This window comes from Zosterops lateralis (genome assembly GCF_965231275.1).
Source record: "Zosterops lateralis genome assembly, chromosome: 1".
NCBI lineage: Eukaryota > Metazoa > Chordata > Aves > Passeriformes > Zosteropidae > Zosterops > Zosterops lateralis.
In genome coordinates, this window is record NC_139762.1 from 119,349,958 (window position 1) to 119,366,918 (window position 16,961).

The window sequence follows — 16,961 nt, forward strand, 5'->3', positions numbered from 1 at the left end:
GGGTGCGGTTTGAATATGGAAAGGCAGAAAACGCCGCTGAAACTCCAGTGACCTGGACACACTGCAGTCACTGCAGGCTTCGCGGGCACTGCTGAGGTGCTTTTACTCCAGCCCGGGGCTTCCTGTTAGGTGCTTAGCAGAACACTGGGCTCCTGCTGGGGTTTTCATGGCTCCATGAGCGGGCCTGTGCTAACCTGCCCAGGATGGGAGCAGAGGAAGACATCTGGCCCTTGCCTCCTGCACAGGTGCTGTGTGATCCTCCCGTCTATGATTTCATCGCGGGTTTTTATAGGGTTTCTCCTGCCTTCCTTCCAGATTGACACATGGCAAAATTGCAATGAAAAGGGGACTTGGAAGGGGCTGGTGGTAACTAGGGGCCCAGGTGTTCACTTTGCAGAGTGTCATCCCTGCTGGTGCAGGGAGATGGAGAAATCTTCAGCCCAGGACAAAACGCCATCCAGCGTGTGTTACTGTAGAGCTCCCTCATGACTAGCTCATTCCAGCCTGGGTGACACTGCACATGCAGGTGTGGAGGGAAGGGACAGCCTGGGCTCTGCTGCACTGTAGAGAGCTTGGGGACTTGCACCCATGGGTGTCTCAGAGAAAGGCAGCACAGGGGTTCCTGGGGCACAGCATAGCATGAGCCAAACTGCACACGGACACAGTGGGGAACACAGTCAGCCTTAGCTCTGGAATTTGAAATGCCATTTCAGGGGTTATATTTGGTGTGCTATAAAAATTAATTAGCATAGCTCCATGTGATCCTGTGTAAAATATTGTCTTCATCCCAAAGAAGGGATGTGTTAGGAAGCACTTGAACCAGCCCCAGACAGAGAAGCCTCGCTCCAGACACAGTCACTGCCTGCACTTGACCAGAGGTGAAGCTATCCTTTCAATCCTGATTTCTTATCTGGCCGTAATGAAGTGCTCTGAAATAGAGAGTTTGAGAAAGGATCACTGGCTGCCTGGGGCAACGAGGAGGGTGTTCAGCCCTCATTCCTTCAGGCACTGCAATTCCTACTTACCACAAGCTTTCATTTGCAATCTCCCTTTTTCACTTAGGACATAAACACTAAGACAGCAAACACAAGCACACAACCCCACTGGAGAGAGACACAGAGCTGATCCAGTCACCCTCAGCTGCCAAGATCCTTTCCACAGCCAGTCCAACACATCTCTGTCCCCAAAGTTGAGCAGAAACATTTCTGTTGTCTGCATTAAATGTATGGGGCTAATTCTCCTACCTACAACCTCATTTGCCATCCCAACCTCTGCCAGACAAAAGTACTGAATACACCAGGGAAGCTAATATGCACACATCTTAAGGAGAAAGTAGGAATCAGTAGAAAGTAGAAATCCGTAGCCTTTTAAAACTTGCTTGAGGTAGTCCCTTAGCTTAAATGGTCTGATTTTTTGGTTGTCTTTTCAGTTTTAATTTTTTTTTTCTAATTTTGTCTGCTTTGTGCCAAACCTCTGTTATTTGTAAAACAGAATTGATGCTGTAGTGCTTTAGGAAACAGTTCAAGCCAGGCATTTCAACACAACTTTATTGATGCATCAGTAGCATAAAAGTAGTACCAGCATTAACCTGATTTATGGGAACAAGTCTTTGAGCTCTGATTGCACAGAAAAGTTTGAGTTACATTTAGAATTTAAGTGCTGCCAGATAATCTGGAATCTTTTGACTATACTGTGTCCAGGTATCACAGGAAAGGAAGAGAGAGAGGGACTAGGGGAGACATGCTCACATTAGAGGTTCAGGAGAAATGAAGTCAAATAAGTACAACATGAAATTTTAAAATTCTCACCATTAATTAAATTGAAGAGGAGGTTAAAGGCATTTAGTGCATTAAAAAAGTCATGACCTCAGGGAGAGGCTTGGGGGAAGCAGAAGGGCAGCCTTGCAGGTGCACCCTCGTCAGTCCAGTCAGCACTGTGGATGTATGGATAGCTCCAGCCTAGAGGGCCTCCCTTCCCTGATTTTATGTCTTATTACAAAGTAATCAGAGAAGTCTGTTAGCTTCCCTTCCCTGCTGCAGGATTTTAGAGTGTATTCCTTCTTTGCAGTGATGTACGGATGCATTTTAAAGGCAAGCACCAAGGGACATCTCTGCAGGCTGCTTGCATAGCATTCAGTCACCTCCCAGTTTAGACATGAAGGAGTTCTTAATCAATCTTAACACTCACTCTGTATCTCCCTTACTCCAGGTTTAAAGCAGCCTGCCTCCTACACATTCCAAAACACTCAAGTTACACCTATGAGCATCCTCATGGTCCCCCAAAGACCACAGTGCCACAGCATTCCCTGATGCTCATCTTCCCACATGTGGGCTCCTTGTGCCCCAGCACCTACACTGATACTCAGCTGCAGCAGGGTCATGGGAATCCCAGCAATGGCACCAGATGCTGTCATGGAAATAACCTGAATTGCAATTTAGATGAGGTCAGAGCAAAAATAGTTTATTGCTATGGCTACAGAAGAGGATAGGTAGCAGAAGAGTAACTGAATTTGCTGGTGGAGTATAAAAAAAGGGAAAACAGATTAGGGTGATTCAACTTTCCTTTTCCTGTATCTTGAGATAGAGCAGCATTTTAATGGTGTTACTATCAGCTCTGTGACTTCACAAAAGTAATTAATTGCTCTCAACTCATTCCAAGTACACTGAGAATAGACAATTAACTGAAAAATGCATGCACAAGAAAAAGGTGGGGAAGGCAGTCTAAAACTTGGATCAAACCAATCCTGTCACAGAGATGCAATCCTCTTCCCTTTATTGGGGTGGGCCACTGAGTGAACACACAAGCAAGGGCAGGAATATCTGTTCTTGTGTTTCAAAGACACTTTGCCAACAGTTTGAAGGGAGCTGGATAAATTACTCCAGTCAGGATCACTATGGGACCTACCAGCATCCTGAGAACTTATAGAATGAAGGGATAAAATGAAGTATAGTCTGAAATTTGGATGGGAGAGACATTTAGGAGAGATAGGAGAGTTTCCCACTTTTCCTGCTTTGTCTTCTCAGGAGTATCTCCTGGGGAGAAATCCCTGGGCATATCAGAGAAGTTGGAGCAGCTTCACCACCCCAGCAGTTGTATGGGACTGTGGGAGTATCTCAGTTTCCCCAGTCTTTGCTACCTTCTTCATTCTTAAATGAAGTTTCAGTGAGTGGCAGTTGAGTAGTTTAGGGCACATTAAGTATGAACTGAAATATTCCAAGCAAAGTTCCTGCTGCTGTGTGAATGAGCTTTACCTCTGGCTGTCTGGTGGAAGGAGGGTCTGAATGCTCTCTCAGCTCCTTTCTCTGCACAGAGCCCCCCTTTCATCATGGAGTGTTTCTGCCTTTAATGCCTAACTTCAGGGGAGGTGGGGAAAACACCAATCAGATGGCATTCAAACTGTCACTTGGCTTGTCCCTTGTGCCCAAACTGCTGCTGTTTTTAAAGTCAGAATCTTTTAATGATCCATAGAACGATTCCAGCTCCTTAGGGATGGAGAAGTAACAAAGCATTCATCCCATTGGAGCAGGGAATTATCTGAGCATCCTTGGACACAGTAACCTCTTGTGCTCCTGACAATCACACTGGCTGAATCTGGGTTTTCCTGCCCACTCTCCCTTGTCCATGGTAGCATTTGTCTAATGACAGCAGCCATGGTTTGCAGGTTCACCCAGCAGCAAAGGTGAGCACAAATGCAAGACACACAGACACAGGATGCACATGCAGAGGACACTGACATGTTCAGTCACATAGACTGCCATGAACAAGGTGCTTCCCTCAACCTCACCCACTCGTGGGACCCATGTAAGAAATAAACACAGCTAAGTTCCCACCTCTTCTTTAACTGGTAGAGCTCCATGTTCACTGATGAAAGCACATCCTGTCCCTCTCTCTATGTTCACAAACACTGGTTCATGGGTGGCCTCACTCTGGGCACAGTCCTTCTGCCTGCCCAGTACCCCTGCCCACAGTCCCAGCCCTCACACAGAGCTTTTCAGGTCCTTTACTTGCTGGCTTGTGCAGCTGGATGCACCAAACATGAGTGCTTACACAGTTGTCCCTTGGCCACTCCACGTTCTGGTTGTACTCCAGTGTACAATTGTCAGATTTCACCCTTTCAGGCAGAATGTTCTGTTTCAGCCACCATCAAATGTTTCCCTAACTGTCCTTTAAGATCCTCTACTTGATCTTTTTTTTTTTTTTTTTTTTTTTTTTTTTTTTTTTTTTTTTTCCTGAAGGTCTTTCCAACTTCTGATTAGGGATTCTGTTTTTCCTTTGCTGGCATCCTCATGCCAATTTAAAAATACAACCCACTGAAACTGGGAAATTATAGCATCTGGACTCCAAGATGCTCCTTAAAGTTAAACCCTGTAATGCAATCAAGTGTGGTTTTTCATCCCCAAGGTAAGTTTACAGAATAAGAGACTGAAGAGAAGAAACAAAATGTACAAGGGCTCCCTCCTGGTCACAATATCTGGCTTAAGTCCAGTATGCTGGGCTGGAGTCATTACAGCAGTAACGAAGGAGGCTCAGACTGGAACCTAAGTCAGAGAAGGGTTAATGGGGTCCATCACACCACCAGTCTTTAACTCTTGGTGTGGTTTCTTCTTCAGCTGAGAGATGTCCCAAGAACCTGTCCTGAAGTGGCAAAGAGCTCAATGCCCAGCTCTGAAGGACCACTGTTTGTAGGCATGAGGTTCATACAGATTCACTCACACTGTAATTCCAGCTTGGACCTTTCCTGACCTACATCTCCTAAGGACTTCAAAAATTTGTGTTCATTCTTCCTTCTTTTAGCTGACTAAAGAGCAGAAGCTCTTACTGTGACTCTGGCCCTTGCCATAGCCTGAGCCCAAGCAGATATGACAGGCTGCCCTCCTTTTATACTGGAACAACACATCAAGCTGTAAGTGGCGAGCAACAAGCTGGGGAACAACCCATAACTGCCAGGCATCCCTGTTCTATCCCTGAGAAAAGTCCAGCCTGCAAGACTCAAATGTACAGCTTACCATGAGAAGGACCTTCGAAAGGCAGAGTCACTTTTTCTTTGGTCATGACACCGGGTTAGAAGAACTTGTCCATATGTCACATGCACTGGTCTCTGTCAACAAAGTCTGATTTAGATAGTAAAAGGCAGCATTTCTTTTCCATAAAGCCAGTTACATTAAAGGTCATCATTAGCTCATCATATTTTGATGCCAGGAGTCTCAGCTAAAACTGTTGTATCTTCTTTTCAATATTAACTATAAGAATGTCTAAAGGTAAGGTTCCCATTGGAAACATTTTGCCTCTTACTGCATGGATGTTTTCTCTACTTGCTTCTGACTCCACATTGGGAAGAAACTTCCTTCCTTGCTTTCCTTAATGTGGCCTTAGTTTCCTCATATCACCACCATTTTGCTGAAAGTAAGAGAACTGTAGGATAAGCCTTGTTTTGGTAAGAATGGCAAAAGGTTACCAGTGTTTGAAGGTATTTAAAATAACCTTGATTTCTAACATTTTTTTTAATAGAAATAGTTTTTCTGCCTTATCCATTTCCCAGAGACAATGTAAGATCATTCTTGTACATTGTACATTCTTGAATGCTTACAAGCATTCTTGTAGCTCCTTTCGGTTTTGTTTTTTTTTTTTTTTTAATTGACCAATCAAACCGTTTCAGCTGTCTTAAATCCACCATTTGGCATAGCAAGGAGAACAAGCCTGTAACTCTTCTCATCTCCACTTCACACTTGATGTCTGCCTCTGCTGACACTGCCATGAAAGATGCCCATTTCATCCTGACTGATAAAAAAAGTACTCATAATGAACTGTTCTCATATTAAGCCATGAGATAAACATTTTCAGTCAATATAGCCCTGAAAAGATGAAAGGACTTGCAACAACTGGCTGGAACATAAATTCATTACAAAACCTGCTGCCTTTTTAAAACCTAGCAATCCATCTACCCTCCAGTGCTTTAGTGCTACACCTTATGCCCTTCTATGAACAAATGAAGACACAACAGAAACGTGTTGAAATCTCTAAAGCCATGTAAAACCCGAAGGCATTAAAATTTATTAAATGATGCAATAACAACAGAATTCTTTATTTACAATAGCATTATTTAACATCAAATAAGCAAATAGCATCAGCAAAGCAATATTAACTTGCATAAATGTATTTAAAATTTCTCTGAATATATCTACCTTTGCATAAACTGCTAACACTAGAAATACAAACATCAATGCAGGTGAACAAAGTGATGTTCAGAGTCAACTCCGTTTTGAAAATAAATCACAACCTGAAACACTGTAAGCTTTCTCCTGAAGAACCATAGTTTATATATTGCTTAATTTTACCCTTGTATAATCTTTTCATATACACACATCTCAGATGCAACTTCATGATGAACTGTACAAATAAAACCCACAAATGACATAAAGGGAAAAAAATTAAATGACAGTAAATGTTTGAAGAAATGTGTCCATCATCTCTATTGAACAACATAAAGATTAAGTGATGATGCACTTATTCCAAAATTGTACACAATTCACTATACAAATATAATACATCAGACAGCTATGTAGGAATATACAAGACTTAAAAACAGATCTAAGGCATTATGCTAGATTTTAGCATTTTGAGGTTCTTGCACATAGCTTTTACCTGTAGTAAGAAACTTAAAAGATTTTGTTTTAGTCTACAAAGAAACACCAGGGAGAAAATTCTAATTAAAATCAAAGCCACTACAGTAAATTTTCTTTTGTGCAGAGAATGCTTTTGCTCTTAGGCAGCATACTACCATACAAATACTAGAAAACTTTTAAATTCACACCAACAATTAATGGCTTAAGTTGCATTTCAAAACTGATTGTGTATCTTTGGGTTCTGCAAGTGGAGCTGTGCCACCCATTTCGTCTGTTAAGCCCATATGAATTCCGCTTTTAAACAAAGATTAAAAAATGTATTGTATAAACTGCAAAAACATTGCTTTTAATTAACACAGGCCCAAAGGGATACCGGTGTGGGACAATATTTTAAGGATTGAGTACAAATTAACTCCTTGTAGCAAAACAGCTCACTTCACTTTTTAAACTCACCACATTACATGAACACTTAAACAGGTCGTACGACCATGTATATATGCTTATTTTTCACATTATGCGCCTTTCACATTTAATTATGTAAATAGAACACTGATTAATTGTTCTCTTAAACAAAATCCAAGTACTTTCTCTGACAAATTTACTGTATACAGGATGAAAAATACTGATAATGAAGGGAATTGATTTGGCTTTTTTGTTTCTATAGTGATCAATATGATCAGAAGATTTCTTCACTCACTTTTCTCTTTCATTACTTAGAAGATGACAAAAGTCAGAATGAACCCAAATGGAGCCAAAGTGATAGGTACAATCTCCTTTTTTTTCAAAATGGCAATGGATGATGAAGTATCATAATCACTACAGATAAGGGTTTGCAGGTCTGCTGTGAAATGGGACAAATTTAAACTATTTTTTTTCCACTGTGAAAAAGAATAATCTATCTGCAGAGGTTATGGTTAAGAAACAAAAAAGAATGGATAGCAAGAAAATTATTTTAAAACTCATTTACACTTTGTGGTGCATGAAATCAACTCCTTCAAATTTATACATTTCTTATATAAGCATTTTTTTCAGATATATAATGCAAGTTCAACACCAATGTTGTAGTAATGAGGCTGTGGAGGTTAGGGCTGATGGTTATTTTTGTTTCCCACCAGCAGGTCAAAGAATGGCTCAGCTGACTAAACATTCTGTTTGAGTTTGGCAACAGAATGGTGACAGCTGAAAACGTGTTGCTTCTTCAGACTGGTGGCACTGTCTTCTTAAGGGACAAACACAGAAACAGCCTTTGTCATATTTTCCTCAGCCTTAACATAGAATACCTGCTATTTTATTTGAACTCCCACCTGAATACCAAAACAAATTAAATGACAACAAGACAAACCTTTCAATCCCAAAAGGCAGGGCTGATGAGATATTATAAAATGCATTGCATTTTACATTACATGAAAAAATTTGCGTTCCGGTTAGAAAGTTTGTGGATTAGTGTCCTGGTTCCGGCCAGGATAAGATTAACCTTTGCAGTAGCCAGGAGAGGGCATGACTAGGGCCCAGAGGTTATTCTGTAACACCTCATATCATTGCCGGGGGTGGGGAAGGGAGTCTCTTCCCAAGAGAAGGGCTCTCTTCTGGATCAGCGCAGTGGCGGAGGGAGCATCGGGCATGTCCTGGGTTTCCGTGAGAATCGTTTGTCTCTTTCTTGTACCCTCTGTCACTAGTACTGTAGTTGTTACTGTTTTCATATCTCATTGCTGTTTCCAGTAAATCGTTGTTATCTCAACCCATGATCTTTACCTTTTGTGCCTCCAATTCCCCTCTCCAGCCCTCCACAGGGAAAGATGGAGGGGACGTGAGCGGGCTCGCGGTTTGGAGAGTCTCAGTGGGAACACTAAATTAGGGAGTACCATTCCTAAACAATTAGGAGTCAGCAGAAAGAAAACAGCTCAAACTCATCAATTTCTTAATATTCCAAGTCCTCAGAAACTGATGTCAGTATAGTAAAAGATTATTCAAACCACAGTGGGCAAGGAAAAAACCGACATGCCTTAACAGTGGCCTGCTTAGTAATAGTTTTTCTAAGATTTGTTACGAAAGGATATAAACATACAAAAATCAAGAACTGGTTCCTACAGTGGCTGCATATAATATAGGTTAATTAAATGGTATTATGAGCAGAATCACAAGGCTTAGAAAATGAGAAGTCTCAAGCCTACAAATTAGGTCTAATCAAGGCATTGTGATCCTTTACAAAACACTTTTCCAGGAGACACACACGGCTAAGAAGATATCTAATTTAATACTGAAGTACCTCATTTGGAATCAACTTCACAACATGTATATCTCACAAAAATTATACAAGTAAAACACTTAAGTTTTCAACTTAAATTATTGCTTGTTTACATATAAACTGGATTTTATGTACCTTACAAAACATCCTCGTAGTTCACACTGCTTTAAAACAATCAGAAACATGATAGTGGTGAAGTCTGTAGTGATATCTGCTATAGGTATTACAGGAATTGTATTTTCCCAGCTAAGGGGATGGGAACCAGAAATTATCATGCTTTAAAGCAGGTATCTTTGATATTATGCACCAATTCTGCCACTACCATAATCATTACATGCATTACCATTGAACTTTACTGTTCGGCATCCAGTAACTGGCTGTGCAGATTGCTGGAAACATACCTAAGGAAATAATGGAGTAACCTGTTTCTTAATTCTATTAGAAAGAGTAAGATGACAGAGGTCAGGAGAGCCAGGTTAAAAAACAAAACAAAAAAAAAACAGATTTGCTGATTGTTAGGAATTTAATTAAATGAGAATGTAACCAACTTGTATGTTTGGATTCATGACTTGCATCATAAACACTACCACAAAACCCAACCAAATCACCCCTTATAAACAGCCCTCTCACAGGGTAATTTTCATCTGTTTTACAACTTTAACCCCATTCAAAATTGGTCTGTATAGTTTTCTGCATCGGTTGATCTTCTCTGACTTGCTGTCAGTGAAACATGCTTGTTGGAGGTCTTTAAATGTACCAGACGTTGCTTCTACGCCCTCCTCCATGCCTCCTCTCCGCCCCAAAATGCAGGCCTTAGTCTAAAACACCAGTTTTCAGACAGAACTGAATCCTTTGCACCAGACTGTGTAAGCCAGGGAAAACAAAGCAAAAAAACCCCAAGGTCTAGAACTAAACAGAAACAGAACAAGAGCATGGTTGTTTTTCCTTAAATACATACATTTAAATACATTCAATCTGACATGGTTTATGAAAATTGCCTGTCAACATTTACTTTGCAGGAGAGATCTAAGTTGCACTAAGGTGAATGCAGTGAACAGACTGAGCAATGTCTGTACGCTAGCTTCAGACTGTCAAAGAAGAGGCTGCTCTTGGGCAGGGACCCCCTGGCTCCCCTGGGGAAGGCAGGGCTGAGTCCTGTCGGCAGCAGGCAGCCGCCGCGGCCGGCAGCTCCGCCGGGACACGACAAACAGACGCAGCTCTTCAAACTGGTAAGGGTTTGGGGCCGTGAGCCCAGTCAGCTGAAGAAAGGAGCAAACCAAACCACCCTCAGGGTCAGCAATATTTCTGCAAAAGAAGAGAAATGGGGGAAAACCAAATGAATTCTTCCTGCTGGGATAGTGAAGATGGATAGGTCAATGAGGTCTGGGATGCTGGAGTGCAACATCCACTGTCAACCATGCATTACTGTAATGCTTTCCACCTGAAATTTAATTGGAATTTATAAAGCTAAACTATTCTTTGTGTACATTGATGCAACTGACCAGTGATTTAATTCCTTTGATATCAGCGGGGGTTTAATTTCACTGCATTCTTAGGTTCTTAATTCATTCCAATTATCCTGGATGTTATAATAAACTCAGGATCATCCACCTCTTGTGAACTCCAGCTGAAGGCATGGCAATAGAGTTTAAAAGAAGTCTCATTCTCAGAATATGTGCAAGAATCTCCCTTAGAGCTGCATCACTGTCAAAGGAAACAATTGCCCTAGCTCACTTTCCCTTCCAAGACTCATAATATAAAAGGGAATAAAGAAGTAAAGCCAGCTTCAGCTACAGATCCCTAGAGATGTTTTTTACCTCATACCTAATACCTTTGCAATGTCTTTACACAAATATAGTACAAACTGGTTTCAGCTGAGTTGATTATCTTCTTTTTTATTCATAAGAACACCAGGATGTGGTTTTCACAGTTGTTTTAAGACTACTCCTTCCAGTGGCTGCAATCTGTGCCTTTCAGTCTTCCTCTCCTTGTAAATGCCTGCTCCCATGGGGTGCTGTGGTCAGTCAGGTCAGAGTGTCAATCCAGCCAAACCCATTTTCCTCCTCCCCTGGGGTTGCTTTTCACTCACGTCCCATGGCTCTGGCCATGGAGCAGCTCTTTGCTCCTGTCACACATGAGGAAGGCCCTATTTGCTCAATGCTGGTGGGCAGGCAGCTTTCTCACCAGTCCACGTGCATGCTGCTAGGCTGCCCTCTGGAAGCTGCCTACACTATGCTTTGGACCTTACCACACCTTCCTCTGCATTCACACAAGGCCTAGAAATGTAGCTTTACTGACAAATAAAGTCAGTGTCAAGAATTATCTCACAATACAGGAAAGCAAGGTCCTATGTTTTGTACATCTCCTATTTACCAGTTTAGCTGGAGCTCTTTGGGTATGACCAGCCATGGGCAGCACTGAGTCTTGATCGTGGCTCCTCCTTCCTTCCTCACAGCACAGACACCCCACATTCACATCCCTCATGCCCTGACTAATAAGGACAAACTAAACTTTGACTCTTTCTGACATGCTGAGAGGGGCCCTGCTAGTGTTTTTCCAAGTGGAAACAAAAATGAAAATCCAAAGATGTCCTTATTTTCAGGGTGGACATTTAGGAAACAGCATCTCCAAAGAGATACTAAATAAACACTCAAACTATACCAGTGACTTGAAAAAAATTATGTACTGCAAAAGTTGCACATTAATTACACAGCTTGAACTTTCTTAAAAAAAAAGCCAAGAAATTTTGTCGGAGTAGTTTATGGCTCAGTAGCATGAAAAAAGCAGCTGTTTAACCTTTGCTACAATTCAAAGTCCAGTGAAAGGTATTTATAGTGCATATAAACTGTATTTTCATTGACAGTCAGAGGTACATTAGTAGAATAAATATAAAATCACAAAGTACAGTCTGATGTACCTTTCCAAAATAATTTGAGAGGTTTGAAGAAGTTGCTTCTCTTCAGGTGAAACAAACCTTCTCTTTTGGATTGCTACTGTCCCTCTCATTGTTATGGCACTGACTCCATTATTAAAATTTTGCACCCCAGAGATTCCCTGCCAAAAGTCATGCCACTCATTTCTTTCTACCTGCACCCTGACTTCTCTCCACCATCTCTTGTACCCTTTCTGTCACATTCACTCTCTTTTCTTTCTCTCTTCAATAACTATTTAAAATCTACCTCTTCCTTTAGTCTGCTTCTGTCTCAACAACCTATTCTCTTCCCTTTCCTTCCTCAGCAGTACCTGGCATTTTCTTCTCTGACAGCCAGGCTTCTCTTAGCACATGATGTTTACCTGGATAGGGTATGCACTAAGTAGGAGACCTTCTAGCAGCCTCCCAGCACCTAAAAAGGCCCACAAGAGAGCTGGAGAGGGACTTTTTACAAAGTCATATAGTGACAGGACAGTGGGCAATGGCTTTAAACTGAAAGAGAGTAGATTGAGATTAGATATAATAAGAAATTCATTACTGTGAATGTGGTGAGGTACTGGAATAGATCGCCCAGACAAGTTGTGGATGACTCATCTCTTGAAGTATTCAGTGTTGGATGGGGCTTTGAGCAAACTGGTCTAATGGCAGGGGCTTGGAACTAGATATCTTTAAGGCCCTTTCCAACCCAAACCAATTTATGATTCTGTAATAATGCCTTGGTATATAACAACTGCTAGAGCAGAATACACTCCATCTTTTTATTAATTGAAGTGACCATGAAATAGCTGAGAAGAGACTCGTTATGTACAGATCCCCCACTCTTGGAGACATTTGTATGTTTATATGAGTGATGAAGGTGTGAGAAGAATTGGAGTCCAGGAAGTTTTAAATACATATGAATACAAAAAAGACAAGGATACAATAAAATATATGTATGGTTACTTCTGCCTCGGTACTTCACATTCTTCATTTTCATTCCTGTTATTAACTTTTCTGACAGATGTTTCTAATCTCCCCTGTTACTCAAATTCCTCTTTAACAGCAGGGAACTTCACCACGCCTTGGCCCAGGAGGCGGCCGCTAGATGGCGCCTCCCCCGCACCCCTCAGTCTGTCTGTCTGTCCATCCCTCCCTCCCTCCCTCCCTCCTTCTCTGTGTCTATAGAGCAATCCTCCCTTCACATGAATTACTATTATCCAGGGCACCTGTAAGCAAAAAGATGCCGTATCTGCTCCAGCCACAGCATATTCATAGTTCTGCTGCGCCCGTACCCCGTTTCTTACCCGTGCTGCATCTCCGTCCTGCTTTATCATATCCATTCCAGGCAGCTGGTTTGGAAAGAGATTGCCTCCCCTCATAGCAGGATCATTAACCTATTGGTAACAAGATATTAAAGAGAATGAATCAAAAAATATATTGGGAGGAGGGCTGGGAATTAAAAAGCATTACAGACCATTACACTACTTGCAAGTACCAACACCCACTCCTGAGACAATGCTGAAGTCAGGGAAGTGGCTCTATAGCCAGGGACTCCTCTTTCACAGCATGTGTTTGACTTATATTATTCTGCTTCACAGTCAACAACAAAGATTTCATTCCTGATACTACGACCCTTATGCATATTTTACAAAGCAGTTTCCATAAATTAGGTCAGGGTTATCTGAAGAGGACATCTCTGCTATCAAAGTTCTGAAAGCAGAAACATGTAACTACCTTCCTAACCTCAATAACACATGGCTTTGCTGCTTGCAAACCACCACACACTTTTTTCAGAGTCTGATGAGATTACATGTAGGCCAAATTATACCAACTACTGACAGTTTTAACAAGACTTTTCTGTTTGTATGCAATGGGAGAAAAATAACCTTAAATGGGAAAATGTGCAGTAGCATGCTTTCCTAAAGCATGGTCTCCATAATTTTCTGAACACAGTAACAGGAAAGTATGGAAGCTGTGCATTTCTGCACAACCAAAAGGTCTGTCATGCTTAGTTATGTGGAAAAAGTAGTTTGCCAAATTTACAGCATTGCTTTCTCAGTCAAAGAATTAATCTCACCATGTAGGAACTGGCATAAAATACAAAACAGAGCCTTTCAGTGAGGTTCTGAAATATTAGAAGAAACAGCTTTCCTTAGAAGTTTTACAGGGAAAGAAAGAAACCTCTTTCTAGGAAGACTTTTTGGAGTCAATTCTCTGTTACTTCCTCCAGAGTAGATTCCATTCTCTTGACACCCTTCCTCCAGACACATATACTGGCTGAGACATATATCCTGTCCCAGCCTTCTCTTGTTGAGGAAGACTATCTTAAATTTGTTACACAAAGTCTTCTCGTTTCAGGTCCACCTGACTGTTATTTTTCTGATTTTGTCCTCCTGACTATTTATTCACTGATTTTGAAAAATGAATTCATATGCAACCACCTAAAAGCTGGTTTCAAATCCTGCTGGAGACAAAACCACAATTCAATGGAAAAGATTAAAAACTTAAAATATTTTTGCCATAGGAATTTTAACTCTAAAGAAATTGAATAAGTGCTGCAAGCTTCCTAGTGATGCTTTCTTGCGTCTTGAAGTGGAGAGATTTTTAAACCTGAATGTACAAATTTAAATCAGAACGGAAGAGAACGACGCTATTTTATTCAGAAAGAAAGATAATAGACAGCTTTGCAGCTCTATCTGCATGCATTTGATGAATTCATGTTTAAAAAGTGCTTTCTGCTACTAATCAACATTCATTAGAATGTGCAAACACAAATACCTTTTCTGATTGTTCAGTAGACAAAGGAAGGTAAAAATGAAAGTAGAAATAAAAAATTTGTGTCCTGAATCAACAGCAGTTTTGGAACCAAAAGATGACAGCATGTTTTGCCTCATGGCCCTTAGGACAGGTACGGAAAAGGAAGGTGGATCCAAGCCACTACTAAAGGAACAAAGGTATCAATGAAGTTTCTGTTAAAGAATCTCTTTGCCAGTGATGATGCAAGGATCCTGAATGACATGGTATCAGATATAAAAACCTCCAACCCGAACTCAAAAAGCCAATAAACCTCCCCCCTACTATTTTGTTACATGAATATATTTGCTTCAGAAGACCTGAAAACAAAACACCCCACATTAACTTTTCTTACTACAAAAATTTCAATTAGAAAAGTATGGATAAAGATGAAGAAATTGAAAGGTTTCGATAATTTTCTGAAGAAAGGTAAAGTGGTGTTATCATATATGAAGTCTGACTAGAAAAGAACAATATGTTTTAGAATTCCTTTGCAATTAAGCAAAATTAATAATCTCCCATAAACCAAAGTTTATACAAGGTGTCTAACAAGTAAAGTTTCCTACCACTACAGAGCTCCTTTAATCTGGTATGCTGAGCAAAATTAAAATACCATTTCAAGATAACTCTTTTTAAATGCCATGATCATTTTGGCCTGGGGAGTACTGCCCTGTGCAGATTAATACACATCTACTCTGAGTGGACTTCTAAACATGGGTATATTTCATATAGTGAATAGCCTCTTTTCTTGCATAGGTTTTAAACTGCTTCTTTGATAGCTCAGTAAATAGCACAGATACATAATACAAAATAAGTAACAGGCAAAACCACTGCAATAGTCCGCTGTGCAAACAAGAAGATGAGGACAAGGGCACAGTAAGATCTCTGAATGGTGCAACACCAGGAAGGTTTACTTTCTTGATGCCTGGGGAAGCTGTTTTGGACAGGAGGAACCTGCAGACCCAGCAGCTAGCATTTCAGCATTCCTGGTAGCAGCCTCTTAGAAGAAACATTAGTAAGAGCAGCCTGAAGAGATTTAATGTAATTATAAGAGAGATGACAATGAGACAAGATCTCACTCCTCAAATATAGCAAAGAGCCTCTAAGCATATAATAATTACCAAGCCCATTTTGGCCACAATCTTTTTGCTTGGTGATGTTGGGAGCCCAGGTGGTAAACAAGAGAAGTTGATAACACAAGTATGATCAAATAAACACCAAACTTAATATTTCTGAGCTCTAGATATATCTGTATGATACAGCATAGTGCCACAATGAGAGAGGAGAGAGAGCCAACAAAATCTACTTGGTAAAAGGGGTAATATACCTGCTTCTCACCAGGTAAGTCCATGGACAGCTGTTTATTATTTAGTAATAAGATCTTACTTCTAAAACCATCCAATAGTAATAAGGTTGAGGTTTTTTCAAAAGCTAGAACACACTCGAATCACTGTTACTCTCACTGCAGTTAGAAAAGGACAAGCATGTGAAGTTAAAATTACGTATTATGGAACAAAAAATGACACTGAGTAAGTAAACAGAAGTGCAGGTGACAGTATAAGAAAACCCCAAAGAATGAATGAAATGGCAACAGTCAGCAGAATTATAGAAAATAGTCATTTTGAAAACCACCAGTTACAAGAAAAAGTTGAGCAGAGTCTAGCCCAATTGCTAACTAAATATGTCAAATAGTAAAACACTATGCCCTGAAAACAGGAAAAAAAGGTGTCAATTTTAGTATTCAAATATACATTTTTAGTTATTCATGTTTCTCAAGAAAGAAAATGCAAAGCAGTACAGCACATTCCTGAGGTCTAAAAAGTACTGTCTCGTGGCCCAGAAATGGCCCCTCAGCTGTCAGCTGGCCACCTCTAACCTAGACCAAGCATAAAACATTTGCTTGCAGATAACGCAAGGCTGGGGTGGTAAAGCAGGAGGAAAACAGGTTACTGTTACTGAATGAGCCACAGCACTTCATCTTAACAGACACGATCTAAGAAATGCAATTTGATGGAGACAGGAGGGAGGCAATACTTTTGGGAACAAAGAATGCAGGTTACATCTATGTAGAATGTATTGAGGACAATTTGAGGGGACCATCATAAGGGTTTCAGTGTGACACTGTCACCGAAAGAACCAAGGCAACTCATAGATTAGAAGAGAAATTGCAAGCAGAACTTGACTCTACATAGCTTTGGTGCAGTCATGGTTAAATCACTCTCTGGTTACCCTGTTCATATTTCTAGGAGGAGGTTACAACAACAGTTTAAAGCAGATCCAAAGAAGGGAATGATGGGCTGAAATCCGAATGTTGAGATGGATAAAGAACCTCGGCCTATTCAGCTTGCTGGAAGTTAGATGAATGCTATCTTGAAACAAGATCTTGTAG

The 16,961-nt window shown here is 40.7% G+C and overlaps 1 protein-coding gene across 5 annotated transcripts in view; it reads right to left on the reverse strand.

The window, feature by feature from the left end:
* Window positions 1-6,008: 6,008 nt before the first annotated feature.
* Window positions 6,009-16,961, reverse strand: part of NCOA2 (nuclear receptor coactivator 2) — a 189,176-nt gene continuing 178,223 nt past the window's right edge. For all 5 annotated transcript variants that reach the window (XM_083877665.1, XM_083877663.1, XM_083877664.1 and 2 more), the window contains 2 exons: window positions 13,084-13,173; window positions 6,009-10,173 (listed from right to left, as the gene is read on the reverse strand). In XM_083877665.1, the coding sequence (XP_083733791.1) occupies window positions 10,162-10,173; window positions 13,084-13,173 (102 nt within the window). In that variant the 3' untranslated portion in view covers window positions 6,009-10,161. The remainder of the gene's footprint in view (window positions 10,174-13,083; window positions 13,174-16,961) is intronic.